Source organism: Schistocerca gregaria, chromosome 6 (genome assembly GCF_023897955.1).
Source record: "Schistocerca gregaria isolate iqSchGreg1 chromosome 6, iqSchGreg1.2, whole genome shotgun sequence".
Taxonomy (NCBI): Eukaryota; Metazoa; Arthropoda; class Insecta; order Orthoptera; family Acrididae; genus Schistocerca; species Schistocerca gregaria.
In genome coordinates, this window is record NC_064925.1 from 190,584,436 (window position 1) to 190,608,039 (window position 23,604).

The 23,604-nt window shown below is 38.2% G+C and overlaps 1 protein-coding gene across 1 annotated transcript in view; it reads right to left on the reverse strand.

The window, feature by feature from the left end:
* The window catches only part of LOC126278799 (neural-cadherin-like), a 232,353-nt gene that overhangs the window by 21,352 nt on the left and 187,397 nt on the right, over nucleotides 1–23,604 (reverse strand). Inside the window, exons 22-24 of the mRNA XM_049979072.1 lie at nucleotides 22,547–22,736; nucleotides 8,541–8,779; nucleotides 1,587–1,787 (exon numbers count right to left, since the gene is read on the reverse strand). Coding sequence (XP_049835029.1) covers nucleotides 1,587–1,787; nucleotides 8,541–8,779; nucleotides 22,547–22,736 — 630 coding nt within the window. The remainder of the gene's footprint in view (nucleotides 1–1,586; nucleotides 1,788–8,540; nucleotides 8,780–22,546; nucleotides 22,737–23,604) is intronic.

A 23,604-nucleotide genomic window follows, 5' to 3' on the forward strand; every position in this document is an offset into this window, starting at 1 on the left:
TCATCCTATCTTCACAAAAGGATGCTTATACAGGCAGAGTTCAGTAAGCATTACTTCTTTCTTTTTTTCTGAAAATAGGTTGGTTCTATTCAGGATCCCAATGCACCACATCATTTCCCTCTCTTTTTTATATTTTTATATTTTTTTCTACCTAACCCTATTTTCAAAACAATCTCTGTTCAATGTAATGGCCTTTTGTCACTTCACTGGGAAAGTCTGTATGCCCACAGGATACCACTCTACAGGTCGGCATCAAAGACATCTTTCTGTGTCAGTAACCTCCCTTGGATCCACATACTGATTCCCGCAAAATGTACCCTTTATTGGGCTAAACACATGGAAGTTGGAAGGAATGAGGTCCAGACTGTAGGGTGGATAAGGGTGAACAGTCCAATGAAGATTTGTGAGCTTCTCTCAGATGTGCAGATTTGTGCGAGGCCTTGGAGAAGGAGAAGTTTATTTGTATTTTCTGGCAACAAACATGCTGAAGTCTTTTCTTCAATTTCCTGAGGGTAACACAATAAACTTTAGAGTTGATTGTTGCACCACAGAATAGACCATGACAATCCCAGGATTTTACTGACTGAGGGCATAGCTTTGAACTTTTTATTCAGAGGAAAGCTGGTGCAACACCACTCCGCAGATTGCCATTTTGTTTCCAGTTCAAAGTGATGAACTCATGTTTCATCACTTGTGATGATGATAAAAAAGTTGTCACGATGAGCCTTGTAATGCACAAGCAGTTCCACATAGATGATGCTTCATTGCTGTTTATGATCTTCTGTTAGGCAGTGAGGAACCCAGCACCCAGCAGGCACAGACTTTTGAGTACCTGAACAGATGGTACTGTGTCAGCAGTACCAAAAGAGAGATCCAGTTGAGCAGTGAGGTATCTGATTGTGAATCACTTCAAATGATAGTGTCCACAAGTTACAACATTGCAGGAGTCACAGCTGTGTGCTGCTGACTGGCACACAGGAGATTGGACAGGCTTGTGCAACTTCATTGCAGTGATGACAGATGTCTCTCCCAGTGACTCATGATGATTTTTTTCATTGCCAGGTCTCTGTAGACATTTGGAAAACAACCACAAATATCTGTAATGCTCTGGTTTTCCACCAAAAGAAACTCTATACTTGGAGCACACCACAGTTACAGACATCATTTTGAAGGCTATGTATAGTACCACCACATACTGGAGCTTCAAGAAACTGTAGAGGCTAAGGTGGGAATATTCCATGATGTTCTGCAATTGATTCTGCACTTTTTTAACCAAAACTGGCAGAGAAAAAAGTTGTGTTGTATTGCTTATTGAATACTCCTCATATATTCTGTGTGTTTATATATTTTTGAGCTGTTTATTTTCATTGTATTATCATGGCAAATCCTCCATCATTGTAAGATGGTCCCTGTATGAATGAATGAATAAATAAAATAAATACTGCTACTCATTGTTAAAGGTCTGTATTTTCCACTATGTTGCAGTAAATGTGAAGTATGCAGTATATGACTAACACAAATTTTAAAGATAATATGTTGGGTATTTTGTAATACAATCTTCAAAAAACTGTTGCAATCTTACTTACTGTGTAGTTCAAAAGAGACTACAATTTCAGTTTCATTGACAGGACTCATCAGTGGTTTCACATTGGAGGAAGTCATGTCACCTTCACCAACACCTTCATCATCATAATGAATTACATTTTCTCGTACATCATTTTTTATCTGCTGTTTCTTCTGATCAGTGTTGTGGTGATGTTTATAAATAAGAATAATTCCAGCCAGAACTGTAATTTGAAAGAACCTCATAAGTATAATTTTTATAAATAATACTAAAATGTAGTTACAGACAGGATTTCACTTAATATACAAATGCAAGGTTGTGCGTTGACATGTACTGGCTCAGTAGTCCTCAACCACTGTCAAGTGGAAACTGTATTTTGGTTGCTGTTACTGTCCTCACATAGCCATTCTGCCTTCTGTGATGTCACTGGTGCTCACTCCAGCACCATATAACGGAATTTTTTCATTGCATGACCGCTACACCTGCTTCAATCTTCTGATAGCCAGGTCCCAAACCATGCTTAGCTGCAGGCCACCAGCTTTGTTGAGCATGTTGACACAAAATTTTATCTCAGTATTACACTACCCCAGAAACTCTTAGTCTGTGTGATAACAGACATTTCATTGATCGCCATACAATGTCCATTTTTTAGAGCGTGCCCTGCTATTGCTGATTTCTCAGGATACCAAAGGTGAAGCATCTTTCATGTTCTATGCAGGTCTGTTCAATAGTATGCACCCACATGGTGTTTTATATACCCCTGGTGTTCTGAGGTCACATCATCAGAATGTGCTTAAATAAATCCACAACAGTGTTGTCAAATAACTGGGAGAGAAGATCGACAGAACTTTTGATGGGAATATGTGTGAAGATTCTATAGACTGCTCTCCAAATTATTTGATGACAATGTTGTGGATTTATTTAAGCACAGTCTGACAGCATTATAATTTTTTTGCATGATAGAGAATATTTTAACCAGACAGAGAGTGTCCTGCTGTGGAGCCTATCAGCTCCCAGTTGTATCCATCCTGTTTATGGAGTACTTTGATGTTATCACCCTGGACACCACTCCTGCTTAGTCTTATTACTTTTATCATTATGTCAGTGACACATTAATTGGACGTGAAAAGCTGGAAGAATTCTTGGACCAAATCAAAAATATCATGTTCATGATTGAGACAGAGAGAAAGGGTACCGTGCCATTCCTTGACATCCTTGTCTGCCATAAAGCAAATGCATGTCTCAGCAATAGTGTTTACTGAAAACCCACCCACACAGACAAATATCTGCACGCTATCAGCACCCATCACAGAAAAATTCTATTCTGAGGAACCTCATGTATTGAGCAGAAGCCATCTCAAAAACTGAAAACCTGCTGAAGGTACTAAGCCATTTATGGAAAGTCTTCAGGTGTGATGGCTACAACAACTGCACAGTTTCACAAGCGACCTTTCAGAAAACATGTGGGCAGATGGACTCCAATGAGGACTCAAAGCAGCTTGTGTCCTTGCCATTCTGTGGCTCAGTTAGAGGAAAGGTCAGCCAACCCTACAGATATATAAAATCAATTCAGCCTTAGCAAAAATTACACAACTCATGAACCTGTGAAAGATGATGTAGGCCTCAGAACTCCAAGAGTATATAAAATACCATGTGGGCATGAACAATTTTATGCTGGACAAACTGTGTGTACTATTGAATAGTCCTGCTTAGAACATAAGCTATGCTTTCACCTTTTGTACCCTGAGAAATCAGCCGTAACATAGCATGCTCCATGAAGTGGACATTGTATTGCATTCATACAACTGTTATTACATGACTAACAGTTCCGGGGATAGTGCAATGAAAGAACCAATCAAGATAAAAATTTGTGACAACACCATTAATGGAGGCGGTGGTTCGCAGCTAAGCATGGCTTGGGACACGGACATCTGAAAGCTGAAGTGGACATGGCAGGATGGCAGGCAAGCAATGAAAACATTACCTTATACGGCTCTGGAGCAAGTACTGGACACGTCACAGAAGGCAGCATGGCTGTATAAGGATGGTAGTAGTCCCCTGACAATGGCCAAGTAGTATTCAGACAAAAGCTCTTGGATTTCAAACCACATGATGCAGCTGGAAGCTGAAGAGAATTTTATCAAGTTTTTACTTACATAATATTATTTTTAAGTTGCAGAAGTAATTTTTAAAAGAAAGTGAGAATATACCAAGAGCAGGTATTGTCTGCAAGGGGAATGACTGTTAAAACTAAGTTTTCAAAAATAGCCTCAAGTTGCACTTTGTATTTTTTATTATGACCGGTTTCACTCTTCAAATGAACAACAGCATCATCAGAATATACAGTTTAAAGTTGCCTGACATATTAAGATTACCTTTACATTTAGCTGACAGCTCTAAGTATTAATTTGGCTGTACTATAGTACTCAAACTTATGTTTACAGTACATTTAAAGTGCAGTAGTGAATGATGACATTCACAGCAAAAAAGATGAAGTTTCATCTGTTTTCAAAAACTAAGTGAGAATATGTTGATCCTAATCACCAGACAATGTTTGTTATGTTATTAATACCAGAAGGGTATAAAATAGGTCACTCAGTCATACGTTGGACACATTTGCTGACAAAGATAGTGTCAACAAAACTGTGACTCAAGTTATAACAGACCTTTGATTTTAAGAATAGGAAAAAGTGAATAAGAGTTAACAAACGCAATAACATGTGAATAACATTTTCTTAGTGTGAGCTAAAGATAATGGAGAACAGATTTCTTCATTATTAATAACTTTTTAAGGTTTTGAAGCATATGTAGCAGCTTCAGTCATATTAAATAAAGAGGTAATGGTTGACTGATCACACTAATTATCACCTTTTCAGAAGATTCTGCAAAAACTGACTATATTGAATTGTATTTTTATTGTTCCTTTATCTCATACATTATTATGATGCATTTCTTTGTATGATCTAAAGGACCAATAAAAAAATACGATTAAAACTGTAAGATTTTGCAGCATCTGTTGAAAAAAAGTTGTTGTAGATATTATTAGATTAATGAAATACTAAGTGCTTATTTCATGTTATGCTTAGTTATTCTTCACATAGAATATATAATGGAAATGGAATAAATAAAGCAGTCAACTGTTACTACTCCTATATTCACATTGTACATTTCTGATACAAAACAACTTGAAATACACCATTCATAACTATATATGTGTACTATAAAATGCTTCCACATAATATGGAAGTTGGTAGTACAACATTCTACTACTATTTTACAGTACTTATTGTAACAGGAGAGACGTTTAATCTGACTTTTTTTAAAATTTAGTGTGAATAACAGAAAAAAAATGTTGATGGTGATAAGTGCATATGATAATGCTTTTGTGTTTAAGCTTCAGTTAAGAACAACAGTGAAGACATTCATGTTACTTGTCTAATTCTTTAGCTGGTGCCTCCTTGAGGTAAATACTGGAATGTCTGAGATGCATATAATGTTTGCTGCATGAGAATGGCTCCTCTAGCAGGCTAAATCACATAAAAGGTAGACAATGTCATTATTCTCTGTCTTTTACAACTGATTTGAACAAATCACTTGTCTGTATTCCCCACAAGATCTTACTCAAACTATTAGAATGCAGTGGTGTGGAAGATGCTGTTCACACTATACTTCAGTGCTACTTAGAAAACAGATGACACATTATTTCAGTTCAAGGAGCAACAGCTCAGGAACAGGAGTTAGAACATGGCAATACCACAAGGTTCCATTGTAGCTCCCACCTTTTTCTCAATTTTGCAAATGTTCTAAGCCAAGATGGTAACACACCACAATTTGCTTTTGATACTACTCTTACCGCAAAGGAGGAAAACCCAACTTGAGCAGTCCTGCAATCAGATGCACTATTTGGAAGGAATGGGTCACCTTAAATAAGATGAAAGTAAATGCAGACAAAACTTGGCTTGTGGTATCCAGCCTCAACAGAAATACATGTCTGGAAAATGGAGAAACTATGAAACTGCTGGGTTCTGTAGTATACCACAAACTCACATGGAATGGACACTCTTGGCATGTATGCAGAAGAAGGACACATTTAGTATATCTCCAGAAGAGATTAAAAAGCATAGCTACAGGGCAATATCTACTGCATGGTCCCTTCCACAGCCATATTACCCATGGACTACAGGTCTGGTGTCATTCATCAGGTTGCAAGGACGTGGTATTACTGCAAAAGGAGGCAGTAAGAATTATTACATAAAGTACGACACAGGAAACTACATGCCATTGTTCACAAAACTAGGAATAATGAGTATTTTTGTGCCTCATTCACATTAAGGAAAATTTAGATTACCATTGAGAAACTGTGATCACAACAGCTGCAACCAAGAGAACAAAACAGTACTAAAACAAGAGACCGCTTTCCAATGACTGCTCTGAGAATGTTCAAATTCCTGCCCATGTCCTGCCACTAGACAGGTTCATGAAATCTTTTGATTGTGAGGAAAGTGAAAGGATTTCCTGAACTTTGATCAAACTAGTAAATCTTGTAGAGAACTGAAATGTCAGTGGTAGATGAATTGTATCTGTAGCCACACACTAAACATGTTCAAATATTTTGTAATATCACATATTATTTGTACTGTAATATATCAGTTTTGTAGCTTTGATGCAGTCTATCTAGCCATGGCTGGTGAGCAACAAAGACTTGGTAATAAATAATGATTAAGGACCACTAGTTATCTCTTTGCCCACACTATCCATTCAGCAGCAATACTATCAGGGTGGAGTAATTTTTTGCAATTATAGTAAGACACCTCTTCTGTTTCAAAAATTTACTGACACTGTAAATTGTCCCTTGGTGTAAAAGAAAACAGCTGTGTCCTCATGAAAGCTTCACTGGGGCAAAGAAATGCGATATATAAAATTTTATTTTATTTATATTTAAAAATATTTTGAGTATGCATGGTCAAAATTAGAAAGATATTTAATATTGATCACTGCATAAGCAGGAATAAATAGCACAATTGCATAACAAATTTACCTTTAATGCCAAAAGACTGCAGTCACATTCTCCCTTACAGGAAAAAAATATGAGAGAACAGATTACATTTTCAAATTATTGCCTACCTTCCTATACGAGAGTATGGTTGCAGCACAATTTAGTTGTAACTATTTATACTCAAAACAGACAATAATACAAAGGGTCCATAAAAGAATGTCCCAGTTTCAATCATACATTATAACAGTTTAATTTAGACTATTTACAACAAATCATACATCAAACTGAAGATAAACTAACCTAGTTTTTGTATAAAATATTCTTGGAATTCTTCTATGTTAATTCAGTGTAAAGCCCTAAGCTCTGAATGATTACCTCCATCATCTTTGTCTTCAGCAACTGACTGACTAAATTGCTGCTTTGGTGGCATTATATAGCCCATAGATGGCTTGTGATTGGTCAGTAATTATGTATTGCTGTCACCACTCAGATTATATCTACTGTCACACTTGAAGTTCTTCTTGCACATTCTTATTTCTACAGCCTTTTAATTACAGTCATCCATTACAGCAGATATAATCTTAGCTTGATGTAGAGACAAAGTGCACAAAACATTTAATTTTGGTGACACTCTTTGATTTTGTACAGTTTCAAGGGTATTTTCTGTCATGGGTATTTATCTTCCCATATAGGTGAAAATTTGCTCATCACTAAACACCACACAATCAAGAAAGTCTTCTTCTTGCAGCAACACTTCACTGACAAAGTTACATATTCATCTGTCTTTAAAGAAATTATCAGTTGTATCCACATGTGTAAATGTTGTAAAATCTTCCATACTCTGATGACTGAAATTCAAGATTTGATTTCCAAACAGACTTCTTAGGACCATGAATGTAGTAACATGCTCTGACACAGTCAAAATCCTCTTCAGAAATATTTGGTCATCGAGTACTTTTCCCTTTACACACTTCTGTTCATTTTGAACTTATTATGCCATCAGTGTATCTTTTTGTATGTGGGACATCACAGCTAAACTTTAAACAAAACACATGTTTAACTGAAATTACAGTCATTTTTAACAAATTCCTCTTCTTTTGCTTGTGCTTTTGTCCTGCCTCAGCACAGTGTTGGCATGGTTATGAATGAATTTGGCTTTGTTAGTTTATGGGGTGACTAGGTGCCCTTCCTATAACCACCCATTCCCTCCCTCTCAGAATGGAATATGTGCGCTAAAACTGTCTGAGTATTCCTGTAGAAACAAGTGAGAAATTTTTTAAATGTTTGTGGCACATGTAACTGAGGTGGGACTTGGGTACCGGCTTAGTATTCACTTGGCACATTGTGAGGAACCACCTGAAAACCACATCAAGGCTCGCCAGCAGACTGATGATTTTCACTAATTCCCTGAGCAGCGCTGATCCTGGTTTGGCATACCACGCCATCCCGGAATTGGCACTTCAAAATGCACAGTTGTCAGGTGAGGTATTCACTCTTAGAAAATTGCAGAACAGAAAATGTGTTGCACTCAGTAGCTGCCATTTTGCATGTGTGGCCTCCAAGTGGGAAAATGACAAAGCAGTACTTGTGCATGCACTTAACTAAATATTTTTGAGTTTAATTAGGACCTTTAACTAACACTCTACAACATTAACAGTTAATGCTATATTATTTACTGCTGGGACATATTTTTATTGACACCCTGTACTATAAATACACTGCCAGAAACATAATGAAATAGTTAACATGAGAATAAAGAGAGAAAGCTAAATATCTTTTTCATTCTTATAAATATTTTAACTGATAGAGAAGGCAATAATCACTGTGAAAAACCTGAGAGATGTAGGATGTATAGGCACAAAAAACTATATCAACATGCATCCTTTGTTTTTTTAAGCATCTAAATAGTTATTTGAAGTTAAATATAATGGTTTTCTTAAATGAATCCATTACAATTATGTACTGTACTTCAGTTCTTACCTAATATTAAGAAAAGTGTAGACAACAAAGCTATTAAAGCCCAAACACCAATTCCAAATGTATCTTTATCACCAAGAAATTTGCAGTTCATGGTTGTTACATCATCAGGACACCGACATTCATAATAGAACTTGGAATGAAGATTCAGACAGTTCTTAGTATTACCACAAGAGGTACTTGCACAGTCTTTCTCAGTGCAATCCTTACTGGTTGCAGCTAAAATCTGAGCATCACTGCACCTGAAGAGAATGACACAAACATTGTTTTTATTTATAATTTTATAATGAGCTTTGTTTTTCCCATAGTACAAGGTGTGTCCAGAAAGTAAGTACAATCATTCTTCCACCACCACGGCACTAGTGTCATAGTCCAGCACATTCACACTACTCTGTGGTTCATTGTCTTTCCACTGATGATGTTACAGCTGGATTGTGTTAACATTTGCTAGTAATAGTTCAGAAATTTTAAGGCAATCTCTGAACCCTCCAACTGCGAAGTGCATTCTGTAATACATTTTTTGAATACAAAGAATGTTAAGACAGCCAGAATTCATTGTCAACTTGTAGAGATTATTGCTGAAAATTCAGTGAGTGATGGACTGGTCAAAAAGTGGGTGAGACAATGATGGACAAAACAATTTTTATGATGAAGCATGGAGTGGATAGCCTTCTGTTGTTATTGATGGTTTGGTTGAGAAAGCACATGAGAAAATTCGTGAAAACACACAGTTCACAATAAGAATGCTTTGTGATGAGTTTCCATACATTTCAAAAACCTTTTTGGCATGATAATGTCACAATTTGCTTAAATTTTAGCAAATTGTGTTCCCATTTCGTTCCAAAAGTGCTTATGGATGTCCACAAAAATGAAGAAACTAGTCAGTGCTTTGACATTTATTATCTGATATACTGATGAAGGAGATGAACTTTTAAACAGAATGTGACCAATAATGAAACTTGGGCTTGTCATGACACACCAGAACCAAAATAACAGTCAGTGGACTGAAGGCACTCATGATGCATTAAAAAAAAAAAAAAATAAAAAAAATAAAAAGAAATTCAAAACAACATTGCCTGCACAAAAAATTATGTGCTCTCATAGGTGAAACTGTCACTGCAGTAGGATACTATACAAAATTGAGAAAACTTTGGGAAGCAGTTCAGAACAAAAGATGTGGTATGCTCAGTCAGGGCATTGTATTGCTTCATGGCAATGCACATCCCCATTCTGCTCATGTCACTCAACAATTTTGTTGGGAGCAATCTGATCACCTGCCATACAGCCCTGATCTCACTCATTCTGACCACCACTCATTTTTGAACATGAAGCATGATTTTGGAGGAAGCCACTTTGACAGCGATGACAACACAAAAAGCAATGTTCAGTAGTGGCTGTCTTCTCTGGTGGTACCTTTCTGTGACAAGACATAGGAAAATTGGCTTCCTGCTAAGAAAAATGTCTGAACAATGGTGACAACTATGTTGAAATATAGTTTAAGAAATGCTCTTTCTTGTAAAAATAATTTTGTTTTGAAGAAACAAAGGTTTTTATGTTTTTTTTTTTGTTTCAAAACAGTACTTACTTTCTGGAATGTCTCATATTTGAGTAGCTAGGATATGGAATGAGTCAGTGTTTTAACAGTATTTACAATCACAGCATTTTGTAAAATTTACAATAATGGAGATAGTAAGGTGCAATATAGTACAGTCATGAAAGTACTCATATCAGCTAACATTACACCATAACACAGGAACATAAAATAGCTATATAGTACAACAAGGTACCCACATTCTTTTTATTCACATTTACTTCTCGCTTCAAAGGGCAAAGTTTGTCTGGTTAATAAATAAGCCTGTTATGATCATGTAGTGTAGCTGTGCACACTATCAGTTTTGAAAAGAGAATGGTTTTCGTTAATGAACATAAAAAGGAAAGTTACATTACTTTCATTATCATCATAGCTACAGTTTGTATTAGCATTAATTGTGCATTTATACCTTCAAATTCATTCACTAATCATGTTCCGAATTAGGTTCCATTATGGAGTACAATCATCAGTCACATGCAATGATTCAAAATATTATTAAAAATGTGAAGCAGTTCTAAATAGCTGCTGCTTATCTCCTACTGTTAGCATGATAACACTGGTATTCATAACAGAACAGTAATTAGCTGCATTTCATAACTGCCCAAAAAATTGTTACTTTTCTTGCTAATCATTTCTTTGAAACAGACAATGCTTTCTAAAGAAGGGACTACCCTCAGTGATCCCTATGCCTTTTTTGTATAGATGACTGCATTCTAGTTTGCTTTAACAGACAGTACACTGAACTTCAGCACTCTTTTGGAACTCTGTCACATGACTTGAATGTTAATGAGCATCTATTATTTGTTTCAGTGCTACGAATCTAGGGTTATTCATTTTCTCCTCACAGATGGTTCTTATTGCAGTTCTGTATGGAAAATGGGAAGAAACATTCTACAGAAAGAGTTAGTATGTTAAACACTTATAGTACTTAATTGTGAATAATATCTGTGTCACAGATGAAATATTGTCCAGTGTTGCAATTAAGTATTTTCATTGTGTTAATAATGATCTGCAGTATAGAGTGACATATTAAGTAGTGAGCCACTCATGTTATTACACATCGTAAATTGATATAAAGGCACAGCATGGTACCAAATAATATAAACACTGCCAACATCATTGAAATAATTTTTTCCCCGTGATTTGTAGTTACATTATAAGAAACTTTCCAGGAATATTGACAGTGGTAACTCATGCAAACTTTACATGTATGAGCTATACAGATACATATATAATTTGTTTACTTGTAGATTAGTGACATTCAGCAATCCTTATTTGATAACCACTCTCTCATTAAATGCAAGAATTTATAATGTCTGACATCAGTGAGCTGGCATGTGCTAGTGCTGAATTAAGTGTTTGCCTAGTGTTGGTGGTGCAGTGTGATGTGGTGTAGCCAAGTGAACCATGGCTGTCAAAACAATTCCACACCCAGTCACCAGGGCTACTGGATTTTTTACATGTTTTAAGCTTATCCTGTGTATCCTTTTATTCCTTGTTTTTCTGAGCTTATTATGTCATGTTTGCTGTTTGGAATAAAGGCATATCAATCTCACATGTCTTTGACTACAGTGAAGAAACTTGCAGGCCAAATACAGGAAGCCATCAGCTTAGCCCAGGCTAGCACATTTACAACATAGTTCAGCATTACAACAGCCACAGCAACTGTTGCTTACATTGATTATGACTTGCGCATGGAAAATCTGGAAATGTTATGCATGCAGGTCAGCACGCTGTAGTCAAAAGACGACACTGTAAACAGTAGAGCATGCTACTGCAAAGTTTGAGGAGCTGGTTCCCTAGAAATGTTACTTCTTCTCAGGCTGAGCTGCTTGGGTGTTGGTATCACCAGAGATACAGCAAGGAGATCACCATCTCATCATTTTTTCACTTGTCTGTTGTGACCAACAACATCCAGATGATTAACTTTAACCCAGGATTATGCTGTCCGTTCACCTGGGATTTTACTGCCACACATGTCACAGAAGCTATAACTGGCACAGAACAAATGGCTCTGAGCACTATGGGACTTAACTTCTGAGGTCATCAGTCCACTGACACAGACTGTTTGACACATTACAAACTCTTAATCAGACATAATGAACATCCGATTGGTCAACAGCATTACAAGGTTAACTGCCACAGGTTCATCTAAGTGTGCCCATACACAGTATGAAGCTGATAAGGGCACCTTTCTATTAAGTTAGTTTCTGAATTTGACCAGACCACCAGCAGCTCCAAAGTAAATACCGTACAACACAGTGCACCACATTGAAATGGCAGTTGGCCCACTAGTTTCATGCAGACCTAGGTCTTTTGCACTAGACCACCTCACTACTGCCAAGGCAGAATTTGGCACTATGCTAAGAGAGAGCATTATCAGATAGTCAAGAAATCTGTGGTCCTCCACCTTACACCTGGTTCGTAAAAACAGGAGTAGCCTGACACCCCTACAGAGAGTACTGTGTGTTTAATGTGAGAACAGTGCCTGACCATTATTATGGGACCACTTTTATGGGACTACAATTTGAATTACTTTGTGGAATGAACTGTGTGAAAGCCAATAAACAGATACCAGTGGCAAAAGAAGACATTCCAAAGCCTGCAATTAGATCACCCTTTGTGCTATTAGAAAGCATGTATATGACACTGGGATTAGGGAATGCAGCACAGACATGGCAAAGGTTTATTGTCTCTGCCCTTCAAGGCCTTCTATTCTGTTTTGCACACCTGGGTGATGTGCTTGTATTTTCAGCCACCCTAGGACAACATCAACAACACCCACAGGAAATGTTGAAGCATTTGGAGCATTACAGAGTCATTTGGAAACGTTGCTAATTATATTTTCAGGCTACCTGTGGTTACCTTCTCAGTACACAGTGTAACATCCATGAGATAAATTTTAGCTACAGTGCAATGAGAGGAAATTGTGCCTCTAACAGTTACAAACATTATCTATCCGACATATGAAAAAACAGTGAAATAAATATTAATTATTTGTATAATATTTTATGATGTAATTGGACATATCGATGTGTATCATACAAAGACAATGACAATTGTAAATTCCTTTTATGATCTGTGTTTGTCCTCTTGCGTTTTTACCTTTTGTTGGTTGGCTTTTGTAGGTTCAGGACGCAAGATGCATATCAAACCGAGATGTGTTCAGAAATTGTAATTATTTGTTAATTATTACTAGAGAATAGGGTTCATTATTATTATAAATATGAGTGAATAATTATTTGTAACTTTAATTCCTCTCTCAGAAAGCATTATCTGTGTTAATTATTTCTTTCCACTGCAAGGACCGCAGCCATTGATGATAGCGATTTGTATCACATTTTTTGTCTGTGTTTTACTTAGAAAAAAATCAGATGTTTGCTTGATGAAGTATAAATAGTGCACAATACGAAAGTAAAGTTTAATAAGCATTTCAAATACTTATTCCATTTGCTCTAACAACAGAAAGTCTCTATCAATTGTCTGCCGCCATCTTAACAATTATCTCAGCGCCAAATTCAAATTACTCAACTCTGCAGACATAAATGCCGAAAGTAATAAAAATGTGTAAAAATAAATGTGTACTGGTGGTCCCAAACTCATTTTAATGAAAATAATTCAAATCAGATTGGTACTTTAAAAACAGTGCTCATAGCACGATCCTTATAGCAAACTTTTCTAGCTGATGTATGGAGCCGATATTAATTATGCACGAGTTGCGAAGGATATTGTTTCAGGTAACATACATCAGTTTTGTGTGCGGTTGATATTCGGTGGTTTGATCATTTTGCTGAAGATAGCTGTTTCCATCGTAATCAATAGTTGTATAGAATCTGTTGTGTGAGCTGTGATTTAGTGACACTTACACAACTTACAGACAACACTTTTAACATGACATTAACTTGGAGTTCTTTAGCAACTTGACCAAATCCTTAGCCAGAAGAAAAATAATTTAGTAATTACTCATTGTAATAAAATAAAATTATCATTTTCATTTACAAATTAATAAAATACCAAACCACCGAATAACACAGCGAACACCACAAAGAATTTCGTCTGTGTGTTCTCCTCCTTTGTTAGAGAAGGTCAAAGCAATTCTGCAGCTGGCTATACCAACCACAATCTAGAAACTGTGGTGGTTTCTCAGCATGATAAACTTTTATTGTTGTCACCCACCTCATTCAGCAGAACTGCTTGAACCTTTGCCTTTGCCTAATGTGAAAGGCAGTTTCCCTGTGAAGTGCACTGATACAGCACTCCTCAATCCAACCCTAGTAATAGTGGTAGACACAAGCCAGACAGCTCCTGGCATGGTGCTACAACAATGTTCCGACAGCCCCTGGCAGCCACTGGTGTAATTCTCTCACAAAGTGTCCCCTTCTCAGAAAAAGTGGAGCACCTACGACCATGAGCTTCTCGCTGTATAGGAGGCCATTAAATACTTTCAACTACTGATTCAAGCATGAGCATTCACAATCTTCACAGGCCATACACCGTTGACCTGTGTATGTAAGTGGAAGAGCATGAACTGCTCTCCTCACCAATATAACCATCTGGAATTTATACTGCAGTACAGTACTGACATCAAGCACATTTCAGGTATTGATTATGTTATAGCTGACTGTCTTTCATGTGTCAGCAGGTTGACAAGCCCTACTGACTTTCCCACACTGGCCCAAGCACAAAAAGATGGTTCAGAGCTCCAAATGTTCATTGACAATGCTAGTCAACATTGCAATTGCAACCCATCGACATTCTGGGAGAAGATGCCAGACTGCACTGTGATGTCTTTGAGGAAGGCCTTGCCAGTTTCTTCCATCAGCATTCAGAAGACAAACTTGCAATAACGTCACAACATGTTCCATCCAGAAGTCTGTCCCACCTGCAGTCTGATGTCTCAACATTTTGTTTTGGCAGGAATGGAAAAATACTGTTGAAGATGGGCATGAAAATGTCTACAATGCACACAGTGTAAGGTTTCTCACCACATGCATGCATCAACTGGTGACTGTCCCAAGCAACATTATGTTTTGTGCATGTTCACCTCAATTTAGGAGGACTGCCTCCTACATCAAAGGATCAACATTATTTATTGACCACAACAGATGTTTTCACCTGCTGACCAGAGGTGATGCCCATCAACAACATTAGCACTGGAACATTGGTCTCTACATTTCCATCAACATGGTTAGTGAGATTTTATGCAGTCTGCATATCACTATGGATTGTGGGCACCAATTAGAGTCAGGCTTGTTGAGGCAGGTTGCCAAGTTTTGTGGGTATGTCCACCACAAGTCTGGCAGCAATGGAGTGATTGAGTGCTGGCATTGTTTCCTGGAGGTTGTCTTCAGGTGCCACAACACAACTAAAAAAAATGACATGTGTTGTTGTTGTGGTCTTCAGTCCAGAGACTGGTTTGATGCAGCTCTCCATGATACTCTATCCTGTGCAAGGTTCTTCATCTCCCAGTACCTACTGTAACCTACATCCTTCTCAATCTGCTTAGTGTATTCATCTCCTCGTCTCCCTCTACAATTTTTACCCTCCACTGTGCCCTCCAATCCTAAATTAGTGATTCCTCGATGCCTCAGAACATGTCCTGCCAACCGATCCCTTCTTCTAGTCAAGTTGTGCCACAAAATTTCTCTTCTCCCCACTTCTATTCAATACTTCCTCATTAGTTATGTGGTCTACCCATCTAATCTTCAGCATGCTTCTGTAGCACCACATTTTGAAAGCTTCTATTCTCTTCTTGTCTAAACTATTTATCGTCCATGTTTCACTTCCATACGTGGCTACACTCCACACAAATGCTTTCAGAAATGACTTCCTGACATTTAAATCTATATTCAGTGTTAACAAATTTCTCTTCTTCAGAAATGCTTTCCTTGCCATTGCGAGTCTACATTTTATATCCTCTCTACTTCAATCATCATCAGTTATTTTACTTCCTAAATAGCAAAACTCCTTTGCTACTTTAAGTGTCTCATTTCCTAATCTAATTCCCTCAGCATCACCCAATTTAATTTGACTACATTCCATTATCCTCGTTTTGCTTTTGTTGATATTCATCTTATAACCTCCTTTCAAGACACTGTCCATTCCATTCAACTGCTCTTCCAAGTCCTTTGCCATCTCTGACAGAATTACAATGTCATCGGCGAACCTCAAAGTTTTTACTTCTTCTCCATGAATTTTAATACCTACTCCAAACTTTTCTTTTGTTTCCTTTACTGCTTGCTCAATATACAGATTGAATAACATCGGGGAGAGGCTACAACCCTGTCTCACTCCTTTCCCAACCACTGCTTCCCTTTCATGCCCCTCGACTCTAATAACTGCCATCTGGTTTCTGTACAAATTGTAAATAGCCTTTTGCTCCCTGTATTTTACCCCTGCCACCTTCAGAATTTGAAAGAGAGTATTCCAGTCAACATTGTCAAAAGCTTTCTTTAAGTATACAAATGCTAGAAACGTAGGTTTACCTTTTCTTAATGTTTCTTGTAAGATAAGTTGTAAGGTCAGTATTGCCTCACATGTTCCAACATTTCTACGGAATCCAAACTGATCCTCCCCGAGGTCCGCATCTACCAGTTTTTCCATTTGTCTGTAAAGAATTTGCGTTAGTATTTTGCAGCTGTGACTTATTAAACTGACAGTTCAGCAATTTTCACATCTGTCAGCACCTGCTTTCTTTGGGATTGGAATTATTATATTCTTCTTGAAGTCTGAGGGTATTTTGCCTGTCTCATACATCTTGCACACCAGATGGTAGAAATTTGTCAGGGCTGGCTCTCCCTAGGGTATCAGTAGTTCTCATGGAATGTTGTCTACTCCAGGGGCCTTGTTTCAACTTAGATCTTTCAGTGCTCTGCCAAACTCTTCACACAGTATCATATCTCCCATTTCACATTCATCTACATACTCTTTCATTTCCATAATATTGTCCTCAAGTACATCACCCTTGTATAGACCCTCTATATACTCCTTTCTGCTCTCCCTTTATTGCTTAGAACTGGGTTTTCATCTGAGCTCATACAAGTGGTTCTCTTTCCTCCAAAGATCTCTTTAATTTTCCTGCACACATTATCTATCTTACCCCTAGTGATATATGCCTCTACATCCTTACATTTGTCCTCTAGCCATCCCTGCTTAGCCATTTTGCACTTCCTATCAATCTCATTTTGGAGACGTTTGTATTCCTTTTTGCCTGCTGCATTTACTGCATTTTTACATTTTCTCCTTTCAGTAATTAAATTAAATATTTCTTCTGTTACCCAAGGATTTCTACTAGCCCTCATCTCTTTACCTACTCAACCTCCTACTGCCTTTACTATTTCATCTCTCAAAGCTATCCATTCTTCATCTACTGTATTTCTTTCCCCCATTCTTGTCAATCATTCCCTAATGCTCTTCCTGAAACTCTCTACAATCTCTGGTTCTGTCACTTTATCGAGATCCCTTCATTTAATTCCCACCTTTTTGCAGTCTCTTCAGTTTTAATCATAACCAATAGATTGCGGTCAGAGTATACATCTTCCCTTGGAAATGTATTACAACTTAAAACCTGGTTGCTAAATCTCTGTCTTACCATTCTGTAATCTATCTGAAACTTTCCAGTATCTCCAGGCCTCTTCCATGTATACAACCTTCTTCCATGCTGGCTATGATTCATTCATGTTAGCTATGATTAAGTTATTATCTGTGAAAAATTCTACTGGGTGGCTTCCTCTTTCATTCCTCACCCCCATTCTATATTCACCTACGTTTCCTTCTCTTCCTTATCCTACTATCAAATTTCAGTCACCCATGACTATTAAACTTTCATCTCCCTTCACTATCTGAATTATTTCTTTTATCTCATCATACATTTCATCAATCTCTTCATCACCTGCAGAGCTAGTTGGCATATAAACTTGTACTACTGATCTAGATGTAGGCTTCGTATCTATCATGGTCTCAATAATGTGTTCACTATGCTGTTTGTAGTATCTTACCTGCCCCCTATTTTTGTTATTCATTATTAAACTTACTCTTGCATTACCCCTATTTGATTTTATATTTATAAGCCTTTAATCACCTGACCAGAAGTGTCGTTCCCCCTGCCAAATAACATACACATATCAAAATATGTTTTGCATCATCTCAGTTCTTAAAGTTCCAGAACCTGTACAAAAACTGGAATAGAGATCAAGATAAACATCATTTCTGCCTTTTTTATTGCTCATGAAAACCATGCATTGCATGTTGTACCACCATACAGTGAGTTTTTCAGAGGTGGTAGTCCAGATTGCTGTACACGCTTGTACCTCTAATACCCAGTAGCACATCCTCTTTCATTGAAGCATACCTGTATTTCTTGTCATACAATCCATAAGTTCATCAAGGCACTGTTAGTCCAGATTGTCCGACTCCTCAACGGCGATTTGGTGAAGGTCGCTGAGAGTGGTTGGTGGGTCACATTATCCATAAATAGCCCTTTACAATCTATCCCAGGCATGTTCAATAGGGTTCATGTCTGGAGAACATCGTGGGCACTCTAGTCAAGCGATGCCATTATCCTAAAGGAAGTCATTCACAAGATGTGCACAATTGGGGCACAAATTGGGGTCCATGAAGATAAATACCTCGCCAACATTCCGCCGATATGGTTGTACTATCAGTCGCAGGTTTGCATTCATGTATCATACAGCAGGTATGTTGGCTTCTGTGACCACTAGCAGAGTACGTTGATCCTATAAAATGCCACCCCAAAACAGCAGGGAACCTCCACCTTGCTGCACTCGCTAGACCGTGTGTCTAAGGCGTTCAGTCTGACCATGTTGCCTCCAAACACATCTCTGACGATTGTCTAGTTGAAGGCATATACAACACTCATCAGTGAAAAGAACGTGATGCCAATCCTGAGCAGTCCATTCAGCATGTTGTAGGTCCCATATGTACTGTGCTGCATGGTGTCATGGTTGCAAAGATGACCTCACCGTGGATGTCTGAAGTGAAGTTGCGCATCATGCAGCCTATTGTGCACAGTTTGAGTCATAACACGACAACCTGTGGCTGCTTGAAAAGCATTATTCAACATGGTGGTGTAACTGTCAGGGTTCCTCCAAGCCACAATCCATAGGTAGTGGTCATCAATTGCAGTAGTAGCCCTTGGGCGGCCTGAGTGAGGCTTGTCATCGACAGTTCCTGTCTTTCTGTATCTCTTCCATGCCCGAACAACATCGCTTTGGTTCACTCCAAGACACCTGAACACTTCCCTTGTTGAGAGCCCTTCCTGGAACAATGTGGACATGAACAAACCATGGTACTGACTGTCTAGGCACAGTTGAACTACAGACAACATGAGCTGTGTACCTCCTTCCTCGTGGAATGACCGGAACTGATCGTCTGTTGTACCTTCTCCATCTAATAGGTGTTGCTCATTCATGGTTGTTTATATCTTTGGGCGGGTTTAGTGACATCTTTGAACAGTCAAAAGGGACTCTGTCGGTGATACAATATCCACACGCAATGTCTATTTTCAGGTGTTCTGGGAACTGGGGTGATGCAAAACATTTTTTATGTGTGTGTGTAAACCCAACATTGATTCTTAGGCCATGAAGCTAGTATACAGGGAATCCATTCATGCCAGTGCCCTGCTTATTCCCATACACAACCAGCTAAGATTCTTATGTCATCTGCAGGACCATATCATTTACAGCTGGCCTTGGGAGATTCTCATCATGACATATCACCTTGTTACGTGCATCAAGATCTACACAACTGCTCCATTGTCATGCTCCATACTGACAGTGTGAAATCACCCGTGCAACATCCATACAGTGGCTCATACAGTTTCAGGGATGCACTATGCACAGGAAGCAGCTACAAGGGTAGCACAGTTCTTGTGACATGCACATGGGTTTTTCAGATTAGGTTCCTCCCCATGGGAAACAAACCACTGGCCCACAAAATTACCAGTTAATCACTCTATTGTGGGTGTGCGAACTATAGAAAGAATCCACCTTGGTACAACAAACATATTAGGAAGTTGCTGAGAAAGCAGAGAATTTTGCACAGTCGTTTTAAATGTAGTCACTGCCCCGCTTGACAAACAGAAATTATGCGAAATGAAAGCATCTGTCAGAAGGATGGTTGTATGTAAAATCTATGAACGCTACAAATAATTCAATACCTTCTCTTGCTGACAGTACGGGTAATGTAACTGATAATGATAAACAGAAGGCCGTAATTCTAAACCTAGCTTTCAAAAACTCGTTTATGTTAGAGGAATGCAGCACCATTCCCCCTTTCAATTATCGAGCAAATGAAATGATGGCTGACATAGTGTTTAGTGTATCTGGGACTGTAAAACAGTTAAGATCCTTAGATGCCAGAGAGGCATCTGGCCCAGACGGTAACCCCTAAGATTTTATGTTGACTATGCTACAAATATAGCACCTTTCTTATTTGTCATTTATCAGAGATCATTGGAATGGCAGAAAGTTTCATGGGACTGGAAGAAGGTCCAGGTCATAGCAATCTATAAAGAGGATAGAAAATCGGATGCACATAATTACCGGCCAATTCCACTGACATTGATTTGTTGTAGAATCATGGAACATATTTTGTGTTCAGGCATAATGATCTTTCTAGACACTGAAAAGCTCATCTGCAGAAACCAGCATGGTCTTAGGAAACAGCGGTCTTGCGAGACACAGCTGGCCCTCTTTGCGCATGATATGCAACAGGCTGTAGATACCGGCTCCCAGGTTGATGCCATATTTCTCGACTTTCGAAAGGCGTTTGACTCAGGTCCGTACTGTTGCTTGCTACAAAAAGTGCACTCTTACAGTCCATCCAATGACATATGTGGTTGGATAGAAAGTTTTCTAACAGACAAGGAGCAGTATGTCATCCTGAATGGGGTAACTTCAACAGAAACAAGAGTAACTTCAGGTGTGCCCACGGGAAGCGTAATAGGTCCTATGCTTTTTATGATTTACATAAATGATCTGGTTGATGGTATTGACAGCGTCCTTATACTGTTTGTGGATGATGCTGTAGTCTACAGGAAAGTAGTATCACACAAAAGTTGTGAACAAATCAATGAGGATTTGCAGAAAAGAAATGTGTGTGTAATGACTGGCAGTTGTCTCTCAATATTAGTAAGTGTAATCTACTGCATATAACTAGGCAAAAATCCCCATTAATCTATGAGTGCAAAATAAATTATCAGTCCTTGGAAGCAGTAACATCTGTCAAGTATCTGGGTGTGACTATTAGAAATGATCTCAAATGGAATGATCAGATTACACGAGTAACGGGTAAGTCGAACTCTAGATTGCGGTTTTATGGTAGAATCCTGAAGCGACACAGTCCTTCAACACAGGAAATAGCTTACAGTACGTTAGTTCATCCAGTCTTAGAGAATTGTTCATCTGTATGGGACCCTTACCAGTTGGGTCTGATTCAAGAGATTGAGAAGGTCCAAATAAGAGAGGCAAGATTTGTGACTGGTACATTTAGCCATCGCGAGAGTGTTAAAAATCTAAAATAAAGTTTGAAGTGGGACACACTTGCAGATAGATGACGCGCTAAACAGAAGGGGCTGCCCTCTAAATTCTGAAATCCAATCTTCACCGAGGATGTAGAGCATATATTATTACCATCAGCTTTCAAATCGCATAATGATCATCATTCAAAGATAAGGGAAGTAAGATCTCGTACTGAGGTGTTCAGACAGTCATTTTTCCCTCATGTGATCCGCGAGTGGAACAGAGTGGGGGGGGGGGGGACATGACTTTGGTGTGAATTGTGCCCTCCACCACACACTGCTTAGTGGCTAGCAGAGTATATATGTAGATGTAGATATGTAGTCTGATATGAAGAGGTACAAAGATGTCAGACATGTTGGTGAATGGCAACAAAATGACCATTTCCCTGACAGAATCAATCCTGCATATATATTCCAAAAGACTTAACCATCTGAAACTGCACAAACACTTCGGAAACTTCCAGAACTTGAGACACAACCAGATGAATTCTCTTTTCTTCGGGGTGGGGGTGGGGGTTGGAGGGGGGGGTTGTTGTATTTTTGAAGCTAATGTCTGTTAGTTATGCATACAGTGATGGCACATGTAAATTTAATGACCTGTGTTAGGTTGGTCATAGTTGTCAATTTTCCTCAAGCAATTCTGATCACTGGCAATACAAGAGGATACCAGCTGTATCTGTCTCCCACCTGGAAGTTATTAACAGTTATTTCGAAGGAACATCCTCTTGATTGAGTGCAATATGACAACAAATATAAAAGCTCTGCATTCATATATTTCACCAAGGAAGTATAAAATGATATTTATTATCCTTTGACTTGAGGGAAGTTCAGTCATAATAAACAGTGAAAAAAAGTATAATGTGGGTAAGACTTACTTACACACATTTGTGTTGTTTTAATGTGTCACTGCACTTTGTTGGTTCTGTACAAATTGTAAAGCTACAGTCTGTAGAAAAACTGCAACCGAATTCCAAATTAAGAGCCACTGTTGCTTGTCCCCATTGAGTGATGTTGGCAGCTGGAGGCAAGGGAAGAATTCTTCCATTCAGGCGAATATCATCCACACAACCTGTAGCGAAGAAGAGAAGAAGGAAGTACTAGAAAAAAAGTGATGGTCTTTTTGTGATTATTTTAACTTGTGAAGCTGTGCTACTAATTACTGTTAGTTTTAATTGTTGTTGTTGTTGTTGTTGTGTTCTTCACTCCAGAGACTAATTTGATGCAGCTCTCCATGCTACTCTATCCTGTGCCAGCTTCTTCATCTCCAAGTTGCTACTGCAACCTACATCCTTCTGAATCTGCTTAGTGTATTCATCTCTTGGTCTCCACCTATGATTGTTACCCTCGACACTGCCTACCAATACTAAATTGGTGATCCCTTGATGCCACAGAACATGTCCTACCAATCAATCCCTTTTCTAGTCCAGTTGTGCCACTAGTTCCTCTTCTCCCAAATTTTAATCAGTACCTTCTCATTAATTATGTGCAAGCTTCTTTATATCCAAGTAGCTGCTGCAACATACATACCTTTGAATCTGCTTATTGAATTCATCTCTTGGCCTCCCTCCTCTATTTTTACCCTTGACTCTGCTCTTCAATACTAATCAGTACCTCCTCATTAGTTATGTCATCTACCCATCTAGTCTTCGACAATCTTCTGTAGCACCACATTTCAAAAGCTTCTGTTCTCTTCTTGTCTAAAATATTACTCCATGATTCGCTTCCATACATGGCCACACTGCATACATATACTTTCAGAAAAGACTTCCTGACACTTAAATCTATACTCAATGTTAACAAATTTCTCTTCTTCAGAAGCACTTTTCTTGCCATTGCCAGTCTACATTTTATATCCTCTCTACTTTGACCATCATCAGTTATTTTTCTGCCCAAATAGCAAAACTCATTTACTACTTTAATTCATCCCATTATCCTTG